The sequence below is a fragment of the Gopherus evgoodei genome, chromosome 12 (genome assembly GCF_007399415.2).
Source record: "Gopherus evgoodei ecotype Sinaloan lineage chromosome 12, rGopEvg1_v1.p, whole genome shotgun sequence".
Classification (NCBI taxonomy): Eukaryota; Metazoa; Chordata; order Testudines; family Testudinidae; genus Gopherus; species Gopherus evgoodei.
In genome coordinates this window covers 24,124,894-24,148,651 of record NC_044333.1, presented here as the reverse complement: position 1 = coordinate 24,148,651, position 23,758 = coordinate 24,124,894, and the positions used below count along the sequence as shown (strand labels likewise).

General features: G+C 41.5%; 1 protein-coding gene across 1 annotated transcript in view; it reads right to left on the bottom strand.

The window, feature by feature from the left end:
* Nucleotides 1-664: 664 nt before the first annotated feature.
* Nucleotides 665-23,758, bottom strand: part of WDR88 (WD repeat domain 88) — a 33,433-nt gene continuing 10,339 nt past the window's right edge. Inside the window, exons 4-11 of the mRNA XM_030581982.1 lie at nucleotides 20,136-20,199; nucleotides 19,461-19,599; nucleotides 15,638-15,767; nucleotides 12,549-12,733; nucleotides 5,683-5,765; nucleotides 2,371-2,439; nucleotides 1,828-1,920; nucleotides 665-907 (exon numbers count right to left, since the gene is read on the bottom strand). Coding sequence (XP_030437842.1) covers nucleotides 770-907; nucleotides 1,828-1,920; nucleotides 2,371-2,439; nucleotides 5,683-5,765; nucleotides 12,549-12,733; nucleotides 15,638-15,767; nucleotides 19,461-19,599; nucleotides 20,136-20,199 — 901 coding nt within the window. The 3' untranslated portion in view covers nucleotides 665-769. The remainder of the gene's footprint in view (nucleotides 908-1,827; nucleotides 1,921-2,370; nucleotides 2,440-5,682; nucleotides 5,766-12,548; nucleotides 12,734-15,637; nucleotides 15,768-19,460; nucleotides 19,600-20,135; nucleotides 20,200-23,758) is intronic.

The following is a 23,758-nucleotide window of genomic DNA, read 5'->3' as shown; positions in this document are numbered from 1 at the left end:
TATAATCTGCTGAAACATGTTTTTGATTAATGAGGCCCCTACATCTTGAAACACTAATCTCATATTAATTGACATCCTCACAGAGCTAGTGCAGAGGTATAGACTTTTAGGGACCAATCTTGAGCGGTGCTGGAATGAGGCTGCACAGCACCTTGCAGGATTGGGTCCTGGGGACTAGTTTGCCACATGTCATGTCAAACACAAATAATAATGTATTCTTGTGATTTAAAGTTCCTAGAAACATTTTGTAGGCGATGTTGGAAGCAAAATACAAACCTCATGGTCCAAATGCCTTCTCCACATTCAAATTTCAAAACCCTTTAGCATTTCAATTAATGCAAATATTTTTAATATTTCTAGTATACTCCACTCCAGAGTAAAAAAAGGAGGGTTTTATTTTAGACAATTTAAGGACAACTGTCAGCAAGTTTCATAGTCACATATTTTCTTTGTTACAACAACCTTTATTAAGTGCGTTCACTTAACGGGGATGGTTGTAATTTTATTTTCTTGTACAATATGAATAGATTTAAAATCTTAGGACTTGATCCAGTCATCTGTTACACTGTAAAACTCAGTATGTATATTTCACATGTGTACAATGAATCAGCAGACTATTTTTTTAACATAGACTGAATGGCACAGGGGTATGGAGGAAGTCCTTGCCTCTGTATGTATATGCAATATAATATACTGATAATCACAATTATGTATAGGCATATGCTTAAAAACTCAACTGTATTTGCACAAATAGTTTGTTGGGAAGAATTTAGAGATCAGGTGCTACAATAGGTGGTAATGGCAAAATATTTCTCGAAGGAGAAGCCAGTCGGCAGAATACACACTTGGTTACCGCTTCAGAGTCATCACACTGTAGGAGTGAGAAAGGTTTTTCACATTCTTCACACTGATGTAAACATAAAATTAAAAAACAACAAAAAGGATGTTAGTTAATCATATGTGCCAGACATGAATCATTTTACCACTGATGCTCAACTATAAATATGCAGCCCTGATTTTCAGAGGTGCTGAGCACTTGCAGCTCTTATTAGCTTCAAATGGAGCAGTGGGTGCTCAATACTCTTCAAAATCAGGCCCATTCAGTCATTGTGCAGGAAGTTTTCTTAAATTTATAGTATATTTTTGTAGTTTGTGATATTGCCTTAGCAAATTTATTAGTAGTAGTTTATACAGCACTGGGGGTGTGATGAGTTTTATAAAACAAATAAAGATGGTTTCCCTTTCCCAATCTCACATGGTTTAAAACAAACTGAATTGTCATCAAAATTTCTCCTTTCCCCCTCCTCTTAACGTCTAGTAGTGATTTTCATACATTTTCTCTTCCTTCTTTTGTAAACTCAATATTTTTTATGTTTACTAGGGAGCCAAAAATGTCCATGAGTGCATGAATACCACTGCCTGAGGCCAGCAGTATTGTATGCAGCCAATCATACTACTAAGCATCAGATTTGGAAGCCAAAGGATTTTTTTACTTGAAAAATGTTTTATTTGATTTGCTATTGTTTCTAAAAATATAATGGCATCTTTACATGGACTTCTGCATCCTTACCAAATACTTTTTCAAAAAAAGAAAGAAAAGCATTGATGCATTTGTTCTGAAATTCTCTCTTCTCCCTCCCCAACTCGCATATAAATTATTACATGAATTTTGCGAACAAAAGAGAAAAATAAGGTAAATCAATTTTTGAACCCAGCAATCTTGTTGACAATGTCTCTTCAGCCATTCCTATTTTGATTTTGAACAGAGTGAAGTATAACTTGGAGACTAAAAGGACAGACCCAGCTGTAACTCCACGTAATGCTTACTTGAGCTATTTTTGAGCCTCTTGTATTTCTGCTTTCTATTGCCGCAGGAACGTGATCAGCCTTTTCAATGTTCCATAATCTCAAAGTAGCATCCTAAAAGTCAGAAACTACAATTAGGACATGTATATACATGTTATCACTGGTCAAGCACCACAGTAAGCTACAGTATTTATCCAATGGATAAAGGCCTCATCAGTTGCACAAAGCACAAATAACTCTATTTATAAGCCAGGAAAACCTCTTGGATAAGAGAGGGCATTATTTTTAAATCTGCCATTACTTTGAAAGCAAAAATGTGTTTTACTTACCACAAATATTTAATAATCTTAGAAACTGAGTTTATGGATCACACCAAACATGTACACCTAAATATAAAATTCCTTTTAATATTTTCTGTAATTGCTTTTCAACTAATCATAAAACTACAAATGAAAGACTGAGTCAACTGATACACTATAATTTTTCTAAAATAAAGATTGAAATATATAGTGAAATCTGTTTCCAAATTAGCTTCCTATACCACTTCTGTAAGTTAGTTGTTACCTTTGAGGAAGAAAGGATCCATTTCTTGTTGTTGCTAACTGCAACATCCATCACCCAGTCTCCATGGCCCTGGAGCAAAGCAAATTGTAACTGTAGACCAAACGTAATAACTTTATTACTTTTATAATAAAGGAAATAGCTGTCTTCCCCACAAATCCATTCTGGCAGCCCTTTCTACAGTAAGCAAAATCTCTATGCATGCTCACTTGTCCCTGGTCAGAAGAATAGCTGCTATCAGGTTAATCTTTTTCTGCATATACTTGACAGGGCCTAATCCTCTATCCAGGATTTGTGTAACAGCAGCATCTCAGTTAGAATTGTAGTTCTGGTGGATGCAGTGCTGGCAGATAGTGTGGTAGTTATTTTTGGTTCCAGTCCTCCTTGTGTGTGTGTGTGTGTGATTAATTGTTTGTGTGTTTTCCTTTCTACATTTTTAAATAATTTAGCAAATATATATATAGAGAGAGAGAGAGAGGGAGGGAGAGAGGGAGAAAAGAAGACAGGGAGAGAGTTGTTTTCTAGTGTACGTAGTGTAGAGCAGTTTGAAGATGTGGGTCAGATGGCAAGGGGGAGAGCTTTGAGGGCAGCCACCAGCCTTTCCCCACTTCAAGGGAAGGGAGATGATTCAGAAGGCAGCCAGCTGCATTGGGTGGGCTGGTCCTGCTTGCTGCTGCACAGATGATCACTGAGGATGCATGGAGATTTGTGAGAGCACCATTAGGTCTGCTACAACAAGAAGAGAATCAAGCTAAAACCAAAAATGAAGAAGTAACCCACACAGTGAGTATATTAAAAAATTAATAGAATGAGAAAACGCCTCCAGTTCAAAAAAAAATATGTTTTTCATTTTGATAGACAAACTTCACATATGAAAAGTATGCATTAACATTTATCAAAAAGAAACGCATTCATATTTTCTAAAATACAAGGACAAAGGCAAAGACGTTATTTAATAGGCTATATGGTAAATTTGCCATTTTAGAGTCATGTATTTCTTTGATGCAATCGTTTTCATTTACAAAGCATGTTCACAAAGTCCTTGTTTCCCTGAACACAGTGGGTATCAAACAACAGGAGACAATTTCTTTGCTCTGTGTTCAAAGCTTCTTTTCAGCTTGCACTCTACCCAATAAACTTCCTCTCCTTGCTTTCTTTCCCAGCAACATTTCCAGGGCTTCTCTTGCTGTTTGCTTGGCTTTTTGGCTGCTTCTCTCTGCCTGCTTCTGCCCACAGATGTGCACATCTACATCAAACAATAACCAGAGACCCACCCTTCTCCCCATACTCTCCTCCCACATAGCTCAGCTCCTGACTAGCCTTGCATTTGACCTATGTTTTGGGGTGGTGCTCCTATTGTTTCAACTATCTTACTCCAAAAAGGAGCTTAACTGCTCCTTAGATTTATCCTGAATGAATGGCAGCTATCACACCCACCAGTTTCAATGAATTTTTACCCAACCTCCATCAAACCAATAACATGGCCCAACTTTATGCATATTGTGGCCGAACTTTACAAAATTGCATGTAAAATTACTATTATTATGCATACAGTCATAGTACCTGCATGTGTAAATAATACAAGCACATCTTGCACACACAAATTTGAAAAGATGGGATTAAAAGTATGCCAGAAGTACAAAAAAAATAGCCTGTCAACACTACTAATATTCTAAATTCACTGCTAGGTTCTACTGAAAGGTTTTAAAACCCACATGCATTGGACATTAATATCAGATACCTAAATAACATTGGAAGTGACTGACTTATTGAATCATACTCTAGATCATAACAGTAACTTCCATATCAAAGCAGTCCTTGTGGCGATGATAGTTGGTGCTCTCAAGCTCTCTTCCACACCCAGTCACTTGCAAGAAGGATAATTCTTATTTTAGATTCTGGATTCAGAGTGAGTTCTTTAAAACCAAAGAGTCAGTTCTAAGTGAGATGAACAAAGAGTAGGACTGAAGAAACAAAATTCTGAAGGTAAATGTTTTAGCTAAATGTCTTTTTCAGCAATTAAGATAGTTCACTGATGTTTTTTGTCATCAGAATTTTATTCAGATTTATAATACTGATCTTTTCTCATTTACAGTTCCAAAATGGGAACCCGAGCACAAGGAGGGCACCTGTAAGTTTCAGTCACTGTCTCTGAGGCCTTTTGAAAATGATACACCTAACCATTCAAAATAAAACCTTAAACTCAGTTCTTGCACCAGCCAGCCAGCAAACTGCAGTGACTAGAGCAACAGATACCCTGCATCTCTCTGACCTCCCACAGTAACTGTGCATCTACTGTATTCTGCACTTGCCACAAGCAAGGAGTGTGTTTCTTTGGCAGTCAATGTACCAGACACGGCAGCAGACCAATCTTAATGTCACCAAAACTGGATTAAGGACATCATGTCAGATCATGAAATTAAGAGCTGTACTCTTAAAAGGTAAAATCCATCATGTCCACAGTTAACATCTGGTCATTTCAAGTCAATAATCAAATTTTAATGGTACATTTTGGAGGGCCTTTGAAAATGTGTACCATCAAGTACTAAACTTACTAGCTCCCATGTACCATAATGTGCTTCTCCACAGATGTACCACCTTGTTGCCTCAGGTATGAGGCAGTTGTACTGTGTGGAGTGAATGAGAAACAAGGGCTAACACTGAGCGATGAGGATAAAGTAAATATCACACAGCTGGGAGCTGACTCATTTACTAAGCACCATCTACCCCGAACATTGAATAAGAGAGTGGTTAAGCATGCACCTCTAACTAAAGATGTATTATAATAGATACGAATGGGGGGGCAGAGTTAAAGTTGAATGGACAACCTTAACTTTAGCATTTCCTGACTTTTGAGTGCATCTCCTTTGTGACCTAACATTTTTTTAATGTAGACCATTATATTATATAGATACATATATACATACAAAGGGGTATAGCATTTTTAAATTTATACACACACTGACCAGTCTCTTACTGGGGGAAAGTCATGATCTTCCAAGGTAAATATGCTGTTCTACACAATGCAGTTACTAACATAGCTGATGCAGTAAGACAGAAAGCTAGTAGTATGTTAATAACACACCTGACAAAGAAAATAGTCGGTAATTATCAAAGAATAAATTGTCTCCAGGAAAATAAAGTTACATACAGTACATGACAGATTCTTGTCTATGTCTATGAGGGTTAGGGTGTGGGGAAGAGAGAGAAAAAGACACACACGTCAGTTAATGTAAAAGAGATACACAATACTCATACTAGTTGTACATTTGTATAGCTTCTCACTAAACTAGTGAGCAAATAGGAATTTAGTACCTTTAACGCTAGCTTTTTATATCCTGCTCCTGCATCCCACAGAGTTATAGTTTTGTCATATGCTCCAGACACTACAAGAGATGCTAAAATACAAAATTAGATGCCATATTATTTCTCTGGGTTTTTTCATACAGACTAACAGAACAAGCCCCATCCAGACTTGAGTCAGACTGTTAACAGAATTTAAATAATGCACTGGTATTTGTTAAGCTCTAGCAAGGTATGAAGAAAGGCTGAAAGAATTGGGTTTGTTTAGTTTGGAAAAGAGAAGACCGAGAGGGGACATGATAGCAGTTTTCAGGTATCTAAAAGGGTGTCATAAGGAGAAGGGAGAAAACTTGTTCACCTTAGCTTCTAAGGCCATGGCTACACTAGAGAGTTGCAGCCCTGGTGAGGGGGTTACAGCGCTGCAACTTAGGATGTGGCCACACTTGCAAAGCACGGCCAGCGCTGCAACTCCCTGGTTGCAGCGCTGGCTGTACACCCGGTCGAGCCTCGGGTGTAGCGATTCCAGCGCTGGTGATCCAGCGCTGGTCAGCAAGTGTGGACTCCACCAGCGCTTTTATTGACCTCCGGGGTATAAGGAGGTATCCCAGAATACCTTTTAAGCCTCTCTGGTAATCCTGCACACTCCACTGCTCTGGGCTCAGCTGACCCCACCTTTAAATGCCCCGGGAATTTTAAAAATCCCCTTCCTGTTTGCTCAGCCAGGTGTGGAGTGCAATCAATCAGCGACCATGCCTCCACGCCCCAGACGAGCCCCAGCATGGCAAAGTTCCAAGCTGCAGGACCTCATCAGTGTTTGGGGTGAGGAAGCTGTGCAAGCACAGCTGCGCGCCAGCTGGAGAAATTATGATACCTATGGGCAGATATCACAGTCCTTGCTGATAAGGGGCCATGAACGGGACGTGTTGCAGTGCAAGGTAAAAATTAAGGAGCTGCACAGTGCTTACTGCAAAGCCCGTGAGGGAAATCGCCGCTCAGGAGCTGCCCCCACGACCTGCCGTTTTTACAAGGAGCTGGATGCCATACTTGGGTGTGACCCCACTGCCAATCCTAGGAGCACGATGGAGAGTTCAGAGCAGGGAGAAGTGGGGGAGGATGTAGAGGAAGCCGAGAGTCAGGCTACTGGGGTGGAGGGAGACACCCCGGAGTCCCAGGAGGCATGCAGCCAGGAGCTCTTCTCAAGCCAGGAGGAGGCTAGCCAGTCGCAGCAGCGGGAAGTTGCTGGTGAAGAAGAAGCAGAGGAGCGTGCTCGGGGTAAGCAGATTTTATGTTTTGGGAGAGGACGGTTTGGGTTATGGCTGCCTGCATGCATGCCTAAACTTGGAATAGCCCATTGATTTGCTCTATCACGTCTCTGTAATCAGCCTCGGTAATCTCTTGAAAAGTTGCAGCCAGAGCGTGGGCAATGTGCTTTCGCAAGTTTATAGGGAGAGCCACCGTGGTCCTCGTCCCGGTCCGGCTAACTCGTCCGATCCACTGTGCAGCGAGGGGTGGGGGTACCATGGCTGCACACAGGCAAGCTGCATAGGGGCCAGGGCGGAATCCACATTGCTGTAGAAGACCCTCCTTCTCTTCCCAGGTAACACGCAGCAGTGATATATCTGGCAGTAGGAAACTCTGTTGAGAATTTAGGGATACTTCAGTGCAGGGCGCCAGGTTCGCGGTCCCCCGTCCCGTCCCCCTCCGCCAGCAGGTAGCCAGCACCGCGGTGCGTTCTGGTCTCCCCCCCTCCTTCCAGCAGGTAGCCAGCATCGCGGTGCATTCCGGTCTCCCCACCCCCCTTCCAGCAGGTAGCCAGCACTGCTGTGCGTTCCACCTCCCCCCCCAGCAGGCCGACAGTTCGGCCCCCCCCGCCGGCAGCTCGACAGCTTCATGTTCCTTACTGTCCCCTGTGCAGGCCACCAGCTACCTCCTCTACCCAGTGCAGATAAACCCCAGTGAGCCATCAGTCAGTTCCCCCTCCAGGTGAAGTCGGGGCAGAAACACTCACCCTATTGCTCGCCATGCCTTCGCTTCCCTGGCCTCTCTGTATTATGTTAGGTATGTGGGAATGATGCTACAAAAAGTCTACAAACTCCTTCACTGTGTGATAATAAACAATATAGCTTCTGTGTATTACATGTTTCTAGCTATGTTTTTTTTTAGTGACCTTGACTAATGCAGCCGGATCACCGGCCTCACGTCGCTTGCAGAACTTGAGAAAAAATCCACGAAAATCAAAAGAAGAATTGATCAAAGCAGTTATGAATCACTACAACAGAGAAAGTAGGAAGACGCAGGAATGGAGAGAGAAAATGTATGAGTGGAGGCAAACACAAAGCAGGAGAAAGGAATTGGCTACCAAAAAAACCTCAAAGCACATGATAAGCCTCCTGGCTCGCCAAACTGACTCTTTTGAGTCTCTCGTAGCCATGCAGGCAGATCTGTACCGTGGTAACCCACAACTCTCCCGAAGCTCTCTTTCTTGTTCCCCAGTATTTGCACAAAACACCTTTCTCCAGCAGCCAGTTTCTTATTACCCCCAGCTGCCCCCAACACCTGTACGATCACCTACCAGCCCTGATAACTACAATCCTTACCCTGTGCACTCCAGCCCCATTACTCTGCAGCATAGTAACCCTGAAGTGCAGCAGACATTGAACAGCAATCCAAACAGGACATATTCAAACCTCTGAATGTACAGTCCACCACCCTAACCCCCCGGGCCTTTTATGTACTGTACTTTGAATAAAGGATTTTATGGCTTTTACAATAGTTTTTATTATTGCAGAAAGTGGTAAATACTGTACCCCAAGCTAGAAAGGAGCACAGCAAAGGCACTAAACATTACTGTTGGCTCTCAGCATCAAATTGCTCCCTTAAGGCATCCCTAATCCTTGAAGCCCTTTCCTGGGCCTCTCTAGTAGCCCTGCTCTCTGGCTGTGCAAATTCATCCTCTAGGCATCGAACCTCGGAGGTCCATTCCTCACTGAATCTTTCACTCTTCCCTTCACAAATATTATGGAGGGTACAGCACGCGGATATAACAACAGAGATGCTGCTTTCCCCCAAATCTAGCTTCCCATAAAGACACCTCCAGCGGCCTTTCAAATGGCCAAAAGCACACTCCACAGTCATTATGCACCGGCTCATCCTGTAGTTGAATCAGTCCTTGCTCCTGTCAAGCTTCCCTGTATATGGTTTCATGAGCCAAGGCATTAAGGGGTAAGCGGGGTCTCCAAGGATCACAGTGGGCATTTTGACGTCCCCTACTGTGATCTTGCAGTCTGGGAAAAAAGTCCCGGCCCTCAGCTTCCTGAACACGGCACTGTTCCGAAAGACACGTGCATCATGCACCTTTCCAGGCATCCTGAGTAAATGTCAGTGAAACGCCCATGGTGATCCACAAGCGCTTGCAGAACCACGGAGAAATATCCCTTGCGATTAACGTACTCTGATGCCAGGTGGGGCGGTGACAGAATAGGAATATGCCCCTCTATCTATTGCCCCTCCACAGTTAGGGAAACCCATTTGTGCAAAGCCATCCACAATGTTCTGCACTTTCCCCAGAGTCACAGTTCTTCTTAGCAGGGTGCGATTAATGGCTGTGCAAACTTGCATCAGCACCATTCCAATGGTGGACTTTCCCACTCCAAACTGGTTCGCCACTGATCGGTAGCTGTCTGGAGTTGCCAGCTTCCAGATTGCAATAGCCACCTGCTTCTCCACTGGCAGGGCAGCTCTCAATCTCGTGTCCCTGCGCCGCAGGGTAGGGGCGAGCTCAGCACACAGTCCCATGAAAGTGGCTTTTCTCATCCGAAAGTTCTGCAGCCACTGCTCGTCATCCCAGGCTTGTAGGACGATGTGATCCCACAACTCAGTGCTGGTTTCCCGAGCCCAAAGGCGCCGTTCCACGGTGCTGAGCACGTCTGTTACTGCCACAAGCAATTGAGTGTCTTTAGCGTCAGGTGTTTCAATATCATCGTCTGACTCCTCACTGTCACTTTGCAGCTGAAGGAATAGCTCCACTGCCATGCATGATGTGCTGGCAACATTCATCAGCAAGGTCCTCAGCAGCTCAGGCTCCATTTGTAACAGAAATCTCGGAAATCGCGCTGCAGACTCACAATGCTGCCAAACTGCTTGGAATATGTAGCAAAGCACCACGGGGCGTTGGAACAGGAAGCGGAAAGACCCGCACACTTCCTTCCCCTTCCCACAAGCCACAGTGCCAAAATGGGAAGAGGTGCTCTGTGGGATAGCTGCCCACAATGCACCACTCCCAACAGTGCTGCAAGTGCTGCAAATGTGGCCACACTGCAGCGCTGGTAGCTGTCAGTGTGGCCACACTGCAGCGCTGGCCCTACACAGCTGTACGAACACAGCTGTAACTACCAGCGCTGCAGAACTGTAAGTGTAGCCATGGCCTAAGGATAGAACAAGAAGCAATGGGCTTAAACTGCAGCAAGGGAGGTTTAGATTGGACATTAGGAAAAAGTTCCTAACTGTCAGGGTGGTTAAACACTGGAATAGATTGCCTAGGGAAGTTGTGGAATCTCCATCTCTGGAGATATTTAAGAGTAGGTTAGATAAACGTCTGTCAGAGATGGTCTAGACAGTATTTGGTCCTGCCATGAGGGCAGGGGACTGGACTCCATGAGCTCTCGAGGTCCCTTCCAGTCCTAGAATCTATGAATCTATAAGGTAATGAAAGTCCATGGATTTTTTAAATGAGTATAAACATAGGCATAAAATTGTTATCAAAAATACAACGGAGCTTACAAAGTAAAAGAAAATGCTGATGATATGAAACTTGATGAGACATTTTATTTTAAAAAAGTTAAAATAGCAAAAAGTTATTTTTAAAATTACTAAGCTTTGGCTAGCAAAACAACTACATTTATTCATTACTATAGCTTTTCTTTTACTGGTAAATTTAGTACTTGCTGCAGTTGAGAACCAGTGGCTAAAATACACTTCATTCACTAAGACAGAGGTGGGCAAACTACGACGGACTGCCATCCCTGTGCTGCCGAGGGCCCTGCGCTGCTCCAGTGAGCATCCAGCACCACATCCCTGCAACCCCTAGGGGAGGGGGGGCAGAGGGCTTTGCTCACTGCCCTTGCCTGTGGGTACCGCCCCCGAAGCTCCCATAGGCTGGAAACAAGGAACCGCGGCCAATGGGAACTTCAGGGGAGATACCCACATGCAAGGGCAGCACTCAGAGCCCTCTGGCCCCCCTCCCCAAGGGCCGCAGGGACATGGTGCCGGGAGCAACGCAGGGCCAGGCCAGACAGGCAGGGAGCCTGCCCTGGCCCCGGAGTGCGCTGCTGCCACCCCCGAGCTGCTCCAGGTAAGCGGCACTGGGCTGGAGCCCGCACCCCAAACTCCTCCTGCACCCCAACTCCCTCCGACACGCCGCACCCCTCCCTGCACCACTGCCCTGAGCCCCCTCCCACACTGTGCACCCCCTTCTGCACCCCAACTCCCTTTCCCAAGCCCCTGCATACACCCCACACCACTCCTCTGCCCCAACACCTTGCCCCAAGTCCCTTTCTGCACACTGCACTCCCTCTTGCACCCCAACCCCCTGCCCCAGCCCTACATTCATGGCCCTGCGAGCAATTTCCCCACCCAGATGTGGCCCTCGGGCCAAAAAGTTTGTTCACCCCTGCTCTAGGAGCTTCTCCAAAACCTTTACTGAGGTAAATCTATTTCCTTAACTCCAAACTAGAGCATATTCTTCTAACATGAGGCAGAGCTAGTGGGAAAATGTCAAGAAAACTTTCTTGTAATAATCTCCCTATCAGATTAGCTTTGAACAGAATGAACCACAATAAAGATTTTTGAATCAGAGGTGATACTTCCAAACACCAATATTCAGAGGCCTATCTGCAAGTTAGCTACTATCCCTATGAATGCTACTGCCAAACTACTTAGTACTACCACCTTCAACGTTTTCATTCCCAGAATTCCCCCCCGCCCCCGAAGTGTGTAGTTTAGGATTGAAGTCACCAAACTGAGAAGACTGGGTTTAGATGGGATCACAAGGTGAAGAGGGGTCAGTACTTTAAAAGGCCATGTTTGTTCTGGGTATAAAGATGGGAAGTTCTGAGAGCCAATCAAGGCATGAAGATTTGTAGTAGCCAAGCACAGCAAAGAAGCTAGATGCCATTTCAATATAACAAGTTGATGGTGTTTTCATTAACTCTGCAATAGCACTATCACAGGCAAATTAACATCTAAGCTTCAGCTTCAGAGATTATTTAGTCCAGGACACAGTTATTACCTGGGATACAAAAGTATTAAGATATCAACCATTTTATACAGAGGAGTCATAGTGCTCTTCTACTGTATCTCACAAAATACCACAAAGATGTTTTTTTGAAATATCACATTATTGGAAAATGTTAATTGAACCATGCAGAAACTTTACTCCTGGAGGTACTGACTAAAGATACAGTGACATCCTCTCTCTCATTCAATATGCTTAACAATAATAATATATATCCTTATACTGTATATAGTGCTTTATATTTTCAGAGTGCCTTACAACCATTACCAGGTGGGTAATAGCAAGCGTTCAGTCCATTAGGTGGCTCAGTAGTTTGTTTCTACTATATTCTCTCAATCATGATCTTTTTACAGAAAATCTTTGATTATATCAATTAAGCAGCATTTCAGATGTCTGAGTAAAGCAAAATACAGACCATCAATTTCAATTTAGTTACATTATGTGTGTAGCCATTTAATCAGAATGAAAAACATTTAATTTTGGAATTGAGAAATAAATTAGTCATATGGTTGGCATGTGACTTATCTGAAATGTCCTACATGTATATACTTAAAAAATGTGTATAATGGTATTTAACATAACTCACCATCTTTGCTAAAAACACAGGAACTAACAGAACCTTCATGACCTTGGTTCAAACAAATAGGTCCATGATAACGAAACTCCCCTGTTTTTATATCCCATATTTTTAAGGTTTTATCCCAAGATGCTGTGCACAAGTAATGACCATCTATGGTGAAGCAGCAGTCTGAGATGACATTGGTGTGTGCCCTGAAATACAAGTGAAAATGACTGTACCAGGATACTGTGATTTTCAAAGCCATTAGAATGCTGTAAGGGCTTGATCTTGCAAGGTCTGAGCACTCTGGCCCCATCTAGTGAAGCACTTAAGCACATTCTTAGCTTTTATCATCTGAGTAGTTCTGTAAAAGTCACTGGGACTTCTCATTTGCCAAAGGTTAAGCATGTGATTAAGTGCTTTTCTGGATGCGGTCAGAGTGTTTAACATCTCACAGGATTGAGTACTAACCAAGTTTTAAGTACAGCTTATCACCTGCTTCTTGTCACCCACAGGGTAACAAAAAATCCTCTGATTACTACACTACACACAAGTTTAATTAAAAGCCAACATTGAAGGGTGAGCTATGGATGCCTTCAAATAAACAGTATCCATCTTTCTCTCTCTATATGTCATGAAACTATTTAGTGATTTGAATTCTAGAATGAACTCAGATTTTGAGAACAAGGAGTGGACTTCAAGAAAGAAATCTCAAAGTTCCAGAACCTGACAGGACTTTAGCAATTCCTGCAATTCGCAGTGGGAAGGGATTACAAGCATCTCTGCAGGAAACAATGCTATATCCATTGCAATTTAAAAGAAGGATTAGTAAAATGTTCCAGCTCTGTGTCTCCCATTCTAAGTAAATTCCTAATCCTTTTAAGGGTAACTTTTTTATACAATTTATGATTAATGCTTTTATGATTTAAAACCAGAACCATTGAATTTGTTTAACGCCATTGTTAATGTTTTTCAGTAGCTCATCTGATACCTTCATTTGTTGCATACTCCCTTCTTACACAGACAATAGCATTCTATCTTTATATAAGGAACTTCAGTGGAAGTTGTGGGGGCTTCTCTCAGGATCAGGATACATGCACATACACTAATAAAATGCAGCAACACACTCAGCAACAGAAAGGTGGCCTGGATATTAGGGAAATCCCTAATATTAAGAATAGTGCTATAGGAACTTTACAGTCACTATGATCAGAATGGATGTCAGGTGTTATGTTCTCATCTGAAATGCCTCCAGCCAGTGCACAGAAGTCAATCTATTTACCTCAGAATGATGAAGGGACAGTTTGAACCTCTCAAGATTTGCCCTTTTGGTTCCACCTGAGTTTCAGATTCATAAGCCATCAACTCTAGATTGTGAATTACCAGCTGTGAGTTTTCGCTCCAGATAATTTTACTCTGATTCCACACTCAGATCAAAACCTATCCTTCTCCAAAAATATATCCTGTACTATGTATATGTTCCATTTTGCAGTCCTTTTTGAGATCCGAACCATGCTAAATGGTGTTTCATCTTCTTCACATTTGTTAATGTTATTATTCAGTGTTGCTAGTCCTGAGAAACATCAGTAACTAGCTTCCAGTTCAACAGCACATTCCCCATGCTATTGTTCTATAAACTATGATTAGCTTTAGTTAATGCTTACAGATGCAGCTCATCTATCATTCACATCAAGAAGCTTGTATATAGCATATTATTTAACCTTTTCATGTGTAAGTGAACTATTGTCCCCTTACTAAAACTCAGTGGGGGTGTTTTGGTTGGCTAGCTCCCAGTACCAAAAGAAAGGGGAAGGGTCGATGGGAAATCAGGATCCTGAGACTGACAGTCCCCAGGAACAATGGGGAGAGGCCAATGCTCCAGGTCGGCTTGACTGACAGGACGGGGAAGCTAATCAGGGAGTCAGGAGGCCAGAGGGGTCCGTCCTGGTGAACTGGAATTGCCTGGGTCGACAGCGTGGGACCATGCTAAGGAGAATGCAGGAGCCCAAGCTGAGCTGGGCAGCAGAGCTGTGCCAGATCCAAAGGGGCCAGAAAAACAGCCCAGGAAGCAGGCCATTGCTGGGAGCAGAGTCACAAAAGCAGCCCAAAGTGCAGACCTATGCTGGGAGGAGAGCTGCAATAACCAGAGCAAGGGGGCCAGCGAAGCAGCCCAGAGAGAGCTGGAGACAGAGCAGCAGCAGCAGAAGCAGTGCTGAGGCAGAGTGGAGCTGGGGCTGGAGCAGTCCACAGCTGGGTGCAGTGAGCGGCTAGCGAGAGCAAGGGCGACCCTGGGCAGCAGGCCCAGTGCAGGGAGACACCCCCAGCCAAGAGGCCTTGCAGGTCAGACTTGAAGGGGGATTGTAACCCTGACAGGGTGGGGGCTATGCTGGGAAGAAGGGTCCTGCCACCTAAAGCCTGAGAGCGTGGCCCACACCATCCCTACAGCACAACCAGGGGCTCAGAAGGGGCCTGGGACTTGTGAGGAACAGACTGAATTTCCCTTACATTCCAGAGAGTGCTGGTTGTGATGTTCCCATGCCACAGAGCAGCGTTATATGTTTTCCTTGAGCCTTTCCCATTTTTTCCTTATTTTTAAAAATTGATTGCTGCTTAATAAATTGTATTTGCTTTGAACTGTATGTAATGATCAGTGAGTCAGGGAAGCGTCCAGTGCAGAGAGAGCACCCTGGAGTGGGGACACCCTAGCCCCTGCCCTAAGTGACCACAACAAGGTTGGGGGTTGAGCCCCTCAGGAATCCTGGGCCTAGTCTTGTTGGGGTTACGAGGACTCTGCCACACAGGAGAGTGGAAGGGGAGCCCTTGCGGTCAGGCAGGCCTCTGGGTAAGGGAAGTGGGAGAGAGGACTCAGACCCTTCGTTAGGCCCATTTCAATGGGGTAGTGTATAAGCCAGGACAGTTCCCCATAATAGCGGGATCATTCCCCACTTACACGTGTATTTAGATGGTATGTTATTCAGCCTTTCCATGTGTATTATGCTATTTGGTTACATAATTACTGCTCATTTTCCCAGTATAAGTTGTAACACAAATTTCACTGATACTTTTTAAAAGTACATATAAATCTTGCCTAATATAGATATACTATTTTTTCTTACTCATCAATTGTGATAGTGGTGGATTGTGCTATAATATCCCAAAGCTTGATGGTCTTATCAGATGATACTGAAGAGACTCTCTCGTTATCAGGGTCAAAACAACATTTTGTGATTGTGCTTCTGTGATGACCTATAATAAAAACCAAAACAAGAATATTACCTACCTTGTAATTCTGCTTCCTTGAAGATGCTATTTTTAGGATTCTCACATCTGGGTCTCAGCTCTGTAGTTCAAGAAAGGCAGAACATCTTAAACTCTTGATGGTTTTTTTTCCCACCAAGGGCAGTGAGTAGGAGCACAATCCCTCCTTCCTCCCCAACTGGTGTCATACAAAACACCTGAACTAACTTACTGCTCTTCAAACCATCCAGTCCTGATTAAGTAGGAAATGAAGGGGAAAAAACAAACAAAAATTAGCCAATAACAAAACAAAATGTTTGAAAATGTAAGCTGGCAAAAGGTAGCACAATAAAATATCAAAAGTAAGAAAAAATTCCCTTCTGAACTCTGAGAGGAGGTAAGTAGGTTGAGTGAATAAGAATCAGTATTCCCCCTTCTCTAATGATATCTTCTAGCCAAGATTCTAATTCGTGAAGAGTAAGCAGCTCTAGGAATACCCCAAAACAACAACCTCAACAGGCAACAAGAACAAGTCCAATAACAATAATGTGAACAAGCAATATAAACTTTGGGCATGAAACAACAGTGGAGGTGGTGCCTTGGATTCCCTACCTTTTACCACTAACCTTTAGTCTTAAAAACCATCAGACCTTGGGGAGATAGTTCCTCCTATTTTATACTAGGGAGCTGGAGTCCAAGAGTGAGAATCCCGCACAAACATCATATTTAAAAAATACATTATTTCATGACATGTACTCCAAACTGATTTTAATTGGTAATTTATAACAATTCTTTTAAATATCCTAGAAAGAATGTCATGTCAAAATAGTCACTGATGACTTCAGATAACTCACTCTGCTAAGCTCTGCTAAGCCATTCTGGCTAGCTGCCTGTGAAAGAAGTGAATTAGATTATATGCAGGCCATCCAAACTTGCAACCCCTGGCAGGTCATGAAGTTGATATGCTAGTTCTTTAGAGGAGGGCACAACACTTTGTTCCTTAAGCACTGATTTTTGGCTAATCTGAGGAATAGTGTAGGCAGCAGCTATCTTATTCTCCAAGCAGAGAAAAGGGTGTTGTGGTGCTGTCACTACGTGAGAGAAGGATTAAGAGCCTATATCTAAGACAAAAGGAAATTTTGAAGTAAAAAGGTAAGCAATAATCTTGCAGATATCTAATTTGATGACATGCATTCCTCGCGGATTTGGAGGGATAATTATACTAGACTGAAATTTATCATACAGTAGAACGATTCATTAAGCAGTCTGTGATAAATGTACAGCTAAGGGTAGCATAAAATCCCTTCTTTACCTGTAAGGTTAAAAAGCTCAAATAACCTGGTTGGCACCTGACCAAAAGGACCAATAAGGGAAGAAGATCCTTTCAAATCCGTGCGGGGAGGTTTTGTTTGTGCTCTCTTTGTGTGCTCTCTCTCGGGACAGAGAGAGGAACCAGACAGGAAAAAAACCTCTCCTAAAACCCTTCCTGAAATAAGCATCTAAAATTACAATAATTGTAAGTAAAGCAAGGAAATGCGTTAGACTATCTTTTGTTTTAGCTTGTGAATTTTCCCTATGTTAAGTGTGAGTTTCATTCCTGTTTTTTTGTAACTGTAAAGTTAAATCCAGAGGGCAGTCCTCTGTGTTATAAATCTTTTATTACCCTGCAAAGTTACCTTCCATCCTGATTTTGCAGATGTGATTCCTTTACTTTTTTCTTTATAATAAAGTTCTTCTTTTAAGAACCTGATTGATTTTTAGTGTCCTAAAACCCAGGAATTTGGTCTGTGCTCATTTTGTTAACCTATCAGTTGGTATATTATTCTCGAGCCTCTCCATGAAGGGGAGTGAAGGGGCTTGGGGGGATATTTTGTGGAAACAGGAACTCCAAGTGGTCCCTTTCCTGAATCTTTGTCTAACTCACTTGGTGGTGGTGGCAGCAATACTGTCCAAGGACAAGGAAGAATTTGTGCCTTGGGGAAGTTTTTAACCTAAGCTGGTAGAAATAAGCTAAGGGGTCTTTCATGTGGGTTCCCACATCTCTACCCCAGAGTTCAGAGTGGAGAGGGAACCCTGATACAATCCTATGAAACTGTAGACTAGCAAATATAAATCTTATATTTACTATCAACATATTACCAAAGTGAAATGCTATTATGAAAATATTGACTCATATTTGTTATATTAGTTGTCAGCTATTCTGCAATGAGAACGTGTAAACATGGTGCAAGTAGAACTTCGTGACACACAGTAAAACTTTATGACACATAGTAAAACAATTATCTTTGTAAATACTTCCTATCAAAGGCTTCAATGGAGTTGAAGGTGCTCTGCATATCCAAGAATCAAGTCCTTAAACATGTGCTGATGTGCTTTTCTGGACTGCGGTCTCAGCACTGAAATTGCTTTCAAAGGGGAATTGTGCATAAAAATCAAAACCACTGTCAGGCTAATTTTGGTCCACAACATAGTTTTTATAGAAACAAGTTCTTACAATGTCTAAGACAAATAAAAGTTTTTCCATGAACTTTTTAAGAACAAACACAAAGTCACGGAAATATTACTTTAAATCAAATAAACATGCCCTTGCAGCGTTTGCATCCCAAATATGTGTTACTGTGCCAATTTATGAAAACCAGAAACTGACTATAAAGCAAAGTGATATTAAATAGTTGATTTTTTACAGGCCAAAGAGACGAAATTTAAAAAAAAGAAAAATTGAATAAATTGTGAAAAGTAAATTAGATTGTTCAAAACTGTAACAATCTAAAGTGATATTTGTAACAAATAATTGTAATTAGTTTAATTTGACAAGACAATACTTTTATGTACATACGGAGAGAAAACACACAAGCCTTCTTGGTTACTGCAAAGCAACCACTGGAATTCAGTCTTACATGTTTATCTATGTACCATGTTATCACTGATCTCTCTCTTATCCCATCTTCCTCCAGTTCCTGATGCTTTTATGATAGCATAGTAGCGATCTCAGAGGTTTTGGGAAGAAAACAAAAGGAAATATTAACTCATGTCACTAGACTTGGGATACAACTTACCCAGAATGCACAGAGCCCATCCAAGCCCCTCTACACCATTTAAAGAGCGCATAAGGCTTGTGCAGACTCAGGGGATTACATGGGCCTATTGTAATGCAGGAAGCTTAACCAGTCCTAGTGAACTGGGATAAATTCCATCATCAGTGCACCTCAAATTCAGCACTCACACCAGACAACACCAATCTAGTGATCCTGAAAAAATCTAGAATTAAAAATCCTCTGAGGAGTCTATTACAGAAAACAAACACTTCAAAAGGAGAGGAAAAAGATGGGAGAAAAGGAAGGGTGAGATGCAAAATGCTAACCAACATATATGGTTAAGATTCTTGCACACACTCATTTGAATACGCATTGACAAAGCTGAACAAAGTGTGACTGGACAAAAACATCCTACAGAAATTAAATCCTGATGTTCCATATTCACTGCCACGTGGAAGGCATGTCTGTGATATGTCTTCTTAAATTCTGCTTCCCCTCTTCACACATTGGTTTGCTTCCCAACCTCACAAAAGATTGTTTGAATCCAACAGGTCTTGAATTTAATATTAATCTAGTTATTATGACTTTCTTTATGCAATCAAAAATTATCTCATCAGATGCAAGACTCAAGAACGGAACTAAACAATGTGAAGTTTTAAAGTCTTACCTTGGACATATGCCACCGTTGTGGCATTTACTGCATCAGTAACACATATAGCATTTTCCATGTCCAAGCCAGAAACCACATATTTACCATCACATGAAATATTACATGAAGTTACAAGGCCTTCTTGGTCTACAGTCCACTGAAGAAGAAAATAAACTGTTTTGAAAGTCATGCTTTTTGGGATTAGTTATGACAGTTTCTTATCAGTTCTTCTATAATCAGTAAACAGGCTCAGAAGGAATAGTTTTTGCTACTGTTTGATATTTTAATGAACTCTGATGTGCGTTTACAGTATTTCAATTTTTTAAAACCTACTTAATATTTTGCATTAGCGGGAAATTTGAAATTAGATAGCACCGGCCAGCTGAGGTCATAAAATTGGCCAGAAATATTAAATGAATTCAACCACAAGGTGGCTTTCTGGCTGGGGTAGGTAATCATTCTTATATTATTTTACAGATGAGGTAACTGAGGCATAGCAAGAAATTCATTTGCCCTAAGTCACACAGTTAATCGCTCTCACAGCTGAACCTACAGCCTCCAACTAGATCACATTATTGACCAATGTGAGAATTGCATTTTTTTATTGTACCTCCAATTTAAAAATCTTTATGAATTTGATAATGTTACCAATTTCTGCTAAAAACTAAACTCATTGAAAAAATCAATACATACAAGCATTTTTCCTGTTTCCATATCCCAAGCCTTTACTGTTTTATCATATGATGACGTTATAACTCTAAAAATTAAGCATATTAACAAAAACAACAATCAACATTTTCATTAAAAGAACTCAGACTTAAAATGCTGTTAGTGTAGAAACAATACAAATTTGTCTTTGTGGGGGGAAAAGCAAACAAACACACACCTTCAGTTTTCTGTTAAATTATGTATTCTCCCTACTTCCCAACAATTTAAGATAAATATATTTTGTTTTTATATTTTTGCAAAAACTATAGCCAAAAAAAGGAGTCAGTTGGAAATTTTGAAATAGAAGTTGGAATTTTTTGCACTGGAAATTAACAAAAGAATGCCTTCTATGTAATTTGGAGTACAGACAGCCTATTCATTTTCATTTCATCCTATTACAAGTTATTTAATTATCACTAATTTTAAAATGCATGTAAAGCAATTACAGTGGGTTTGCTGTTATGAATGTGAAGTATCTTCATTGCTAGTTATTTGCATTTTCAGGAGTTGATATTGCTGCGTAACACCACTGACCTTGCTATGCACAAATACAAAGCCACATTACACAACAAAGCCATTTAATAAAGTTTACTGGAAACTGACAGGTTTTCCTAAAACATTCCCACATATTTGAAATACATTTATTCTGAATGTTAAAGAACATGATAATTATTCTTTATTACCCTAATGGCTTTTCACTTGTTCAGTTTTTGACCAATTTATTACAGTGTCACTGAATATCATTTTATACAAGTTCAACATGAAAATGGATTTAAAATATATTAAAAGAATAAAAGGAACCTAGATGGCAAGGAATTTCATATATTAATCTTCTGACAATTGACAATGTATTTTCTGTTCTTCAGTAGACATCATCTAACACATAAAGGCCATATGTATCAATGCTATTTTTGACTGGAAACAGATAAAGGTCAACAAACTATGAAACTCTGCTTGTCTGTTTAGCAATCTTCAAAAACTCCGGCAACAGCAAAAGGCACTATTAGCATATTTAAAGTGTGGTGACCAAAGTTTTTTCACTACTTTAAGTTTTTTTTGTCAATCTTCCAACTTGATTGGAATTGATTTGGACTATGCTCCACTGATAGCAATACCAGGAATAATACCCCGAGAGACATTGCTTGACCTACACATTCAACTGTTTGTGTATTCTACAGCTCTTGTAATGCTTAATGTCCATGGCAGGACATTAGATAAGATGCATCTCTTGACAAAATTATAACAGCTGCCTGCAGAGATATAGAATGCTGATAAACAATACAGACAAGACAGAACTTTTTGGAATATATAAATTCCAGTGTCAGAAGAAACCCATGATCCTAGGCTAGTTCACAAATTATTAATGTATACAATGGCATACCTTTACATCTCTCTAAATACATAGAGTTTACAGTCTAATCTAGAAAAGTTGTGTGTCCTGAAGAGCTTGCTCTAACACTCACTGAAGCCAAATGAAAGATTCCCATTCCTTAATGTGCATTGCATCGGGTTCTAAAATAGAAAGTTTTAAGCAGTGTTGGACAAGCTCTTGATGAGAATAAGATCAGAAGAATTCCTGGAAGAAGTGAGTTTTAAGGATCTGAAAGTAGAGAAGGATCTTTGTAGATATGAGACTGTCCCAAGTGTAGGGCTAGCATGAATGAAAGTGCAAAAAAGAGGGAGGAAAAGAAAGAGATGCAGAGGATAAAGAAAATAGAGAACAAGGGGGAATGAGAAGACATAACAGCAGGGGCCAGTTTATGTTGGACCTTTAAGGTAAGGAAAAGAAGTTTGAATTCACTATAATAAAAGATAGGAAGTCAATGAAGAGACTCGAGGAGGGGATGATACAACTGGAACAGGAGGAGGCAAGATGAGTTCATCCACTTTGTGTAGACTGGAATAGGGAGAGGCAAGGAAGTCCTGAGAAGAGAATTTTAAGGCATTTAGGACAAAAAATTACTAAGACAAAGGGTTTAGCGGGGGAATAGTGAGGAAAGCTGTACTTCGTTAATATTACTGCAAACAGAAATGACTTACCTTCTTATTATGAAGATAACACTTTGCAGGGTCCTCACTCTCGGGTCTTGTGCCACCAGCACAAGTCATTCAGGAAATTCTCCAACGTCTTAACATTTATGACTAGGCTGGCTCTGGGATTCCCCCCAACTGAACCTGCTCCCACTTCACAGGCCCCAAAACATTTCAGATAGTGACTTTCAAGACTGGGAGGCAAGAGCTCCACAACATCTTGCACTGCATAGTAAATACAATAACTTTCTCTGCCCCATGTGGATGGTGAAGAATCCTTCTTCAAAAAAGCAGAATCACAAAATAAATAATGTTCCATTCTCTAAAGACACCATCATCTCATGATTCTTATTCTGGGAGAGTAAAGAGCATTGGGGATGTCTCACAACAGAAAAAATCTAATGTTGAATACTGCTGAAGATAATGTGTATAAAAACACGCTTATATATTGTTACGATATAGATATTCAGGCCTGCCTGCAAAGGCCTATACTTTAAGAATTTAGGTGCATTCTTATCACTTAGCTAGTTATAGAGATATAAAAGAATCAAAAATCACTGTCTGTCTATGTAATGGCCTTCTCTTACTGTGACAGTCTGCGGCCTTGTTTAGCCATATTAAAATAAGGCAATCTGGGGCTGTTAGGAAGGTGATCCGATCTATTACCTCCAGAGAAAGGGAAGAGCCTAGAAGATGTAAAAGGAAACTTAGTTTCATAGCATCTGTCTCATAAGAACTCACTTATCAATAGACACAGCTGGAAAACCCTTATGTCTGTATAGATGTAGTTGTAAAATCCTCACTTCTGTATTGTTTTGTATGTTTATTTGCATGGTCTCTGTCTGGTTCTGTGATTAATTATACAGCAGACAGAGGCAATTTTGTTGGGTGTAAACCAGTTAAGGTGGTGGGATACAATTGGTTAAATAACCATGTTACAACATGTTAAGATTGGTTAGTTAAATTTCAGTAAAATGATTGGTTAAGGTATAGTTAAGCAGAATTCAAGTTTTACTATATAGTCTGCAGTCAATCAGGATGTGAGAGAGGAGGAAATGGGAACAGGGATGGGGGGATTGGGATCATGTTCTGCTAAAGGGGGAAATGGGAACAGGGGATGGGAACAGAAACAGGGACACAGGCAAGGCTCTGTGGTGTCAGAGCTGGGAAGGGGGACACTAAGGAAGAAAAATGGAAACATGCTTGCTGGAAGTTCACCCCAATAAACATCGAATTGTTTGCGCCTTTGGACTTCGGGTATTGTTGCTCTCTGTTCATGCAAGAAGGACCAGGGAAGTGAGAGGGTGAAGGAATAAACCCTCTAATATCTATTAACAAAGAAATTACACTATGAGCAGAGCCGGCTCTAACATTTTTGCCGCTCCAAGCAAAAAAGAAGAACACCGCCCCGCCGTACCCTCCCATGCAAGTGCCACACCGCCAAAACCCCGCCCCTCGAGTGCCACGCTTCCTGAAACCCCCCCCCTCCAAACACCGCGGTGCCCCAAGTCCCCACCCCTCCTCCAAGCGCTGCACCAGCCCCATCCCCGAGCACCACGCCGCCCGAAGCACAGCCC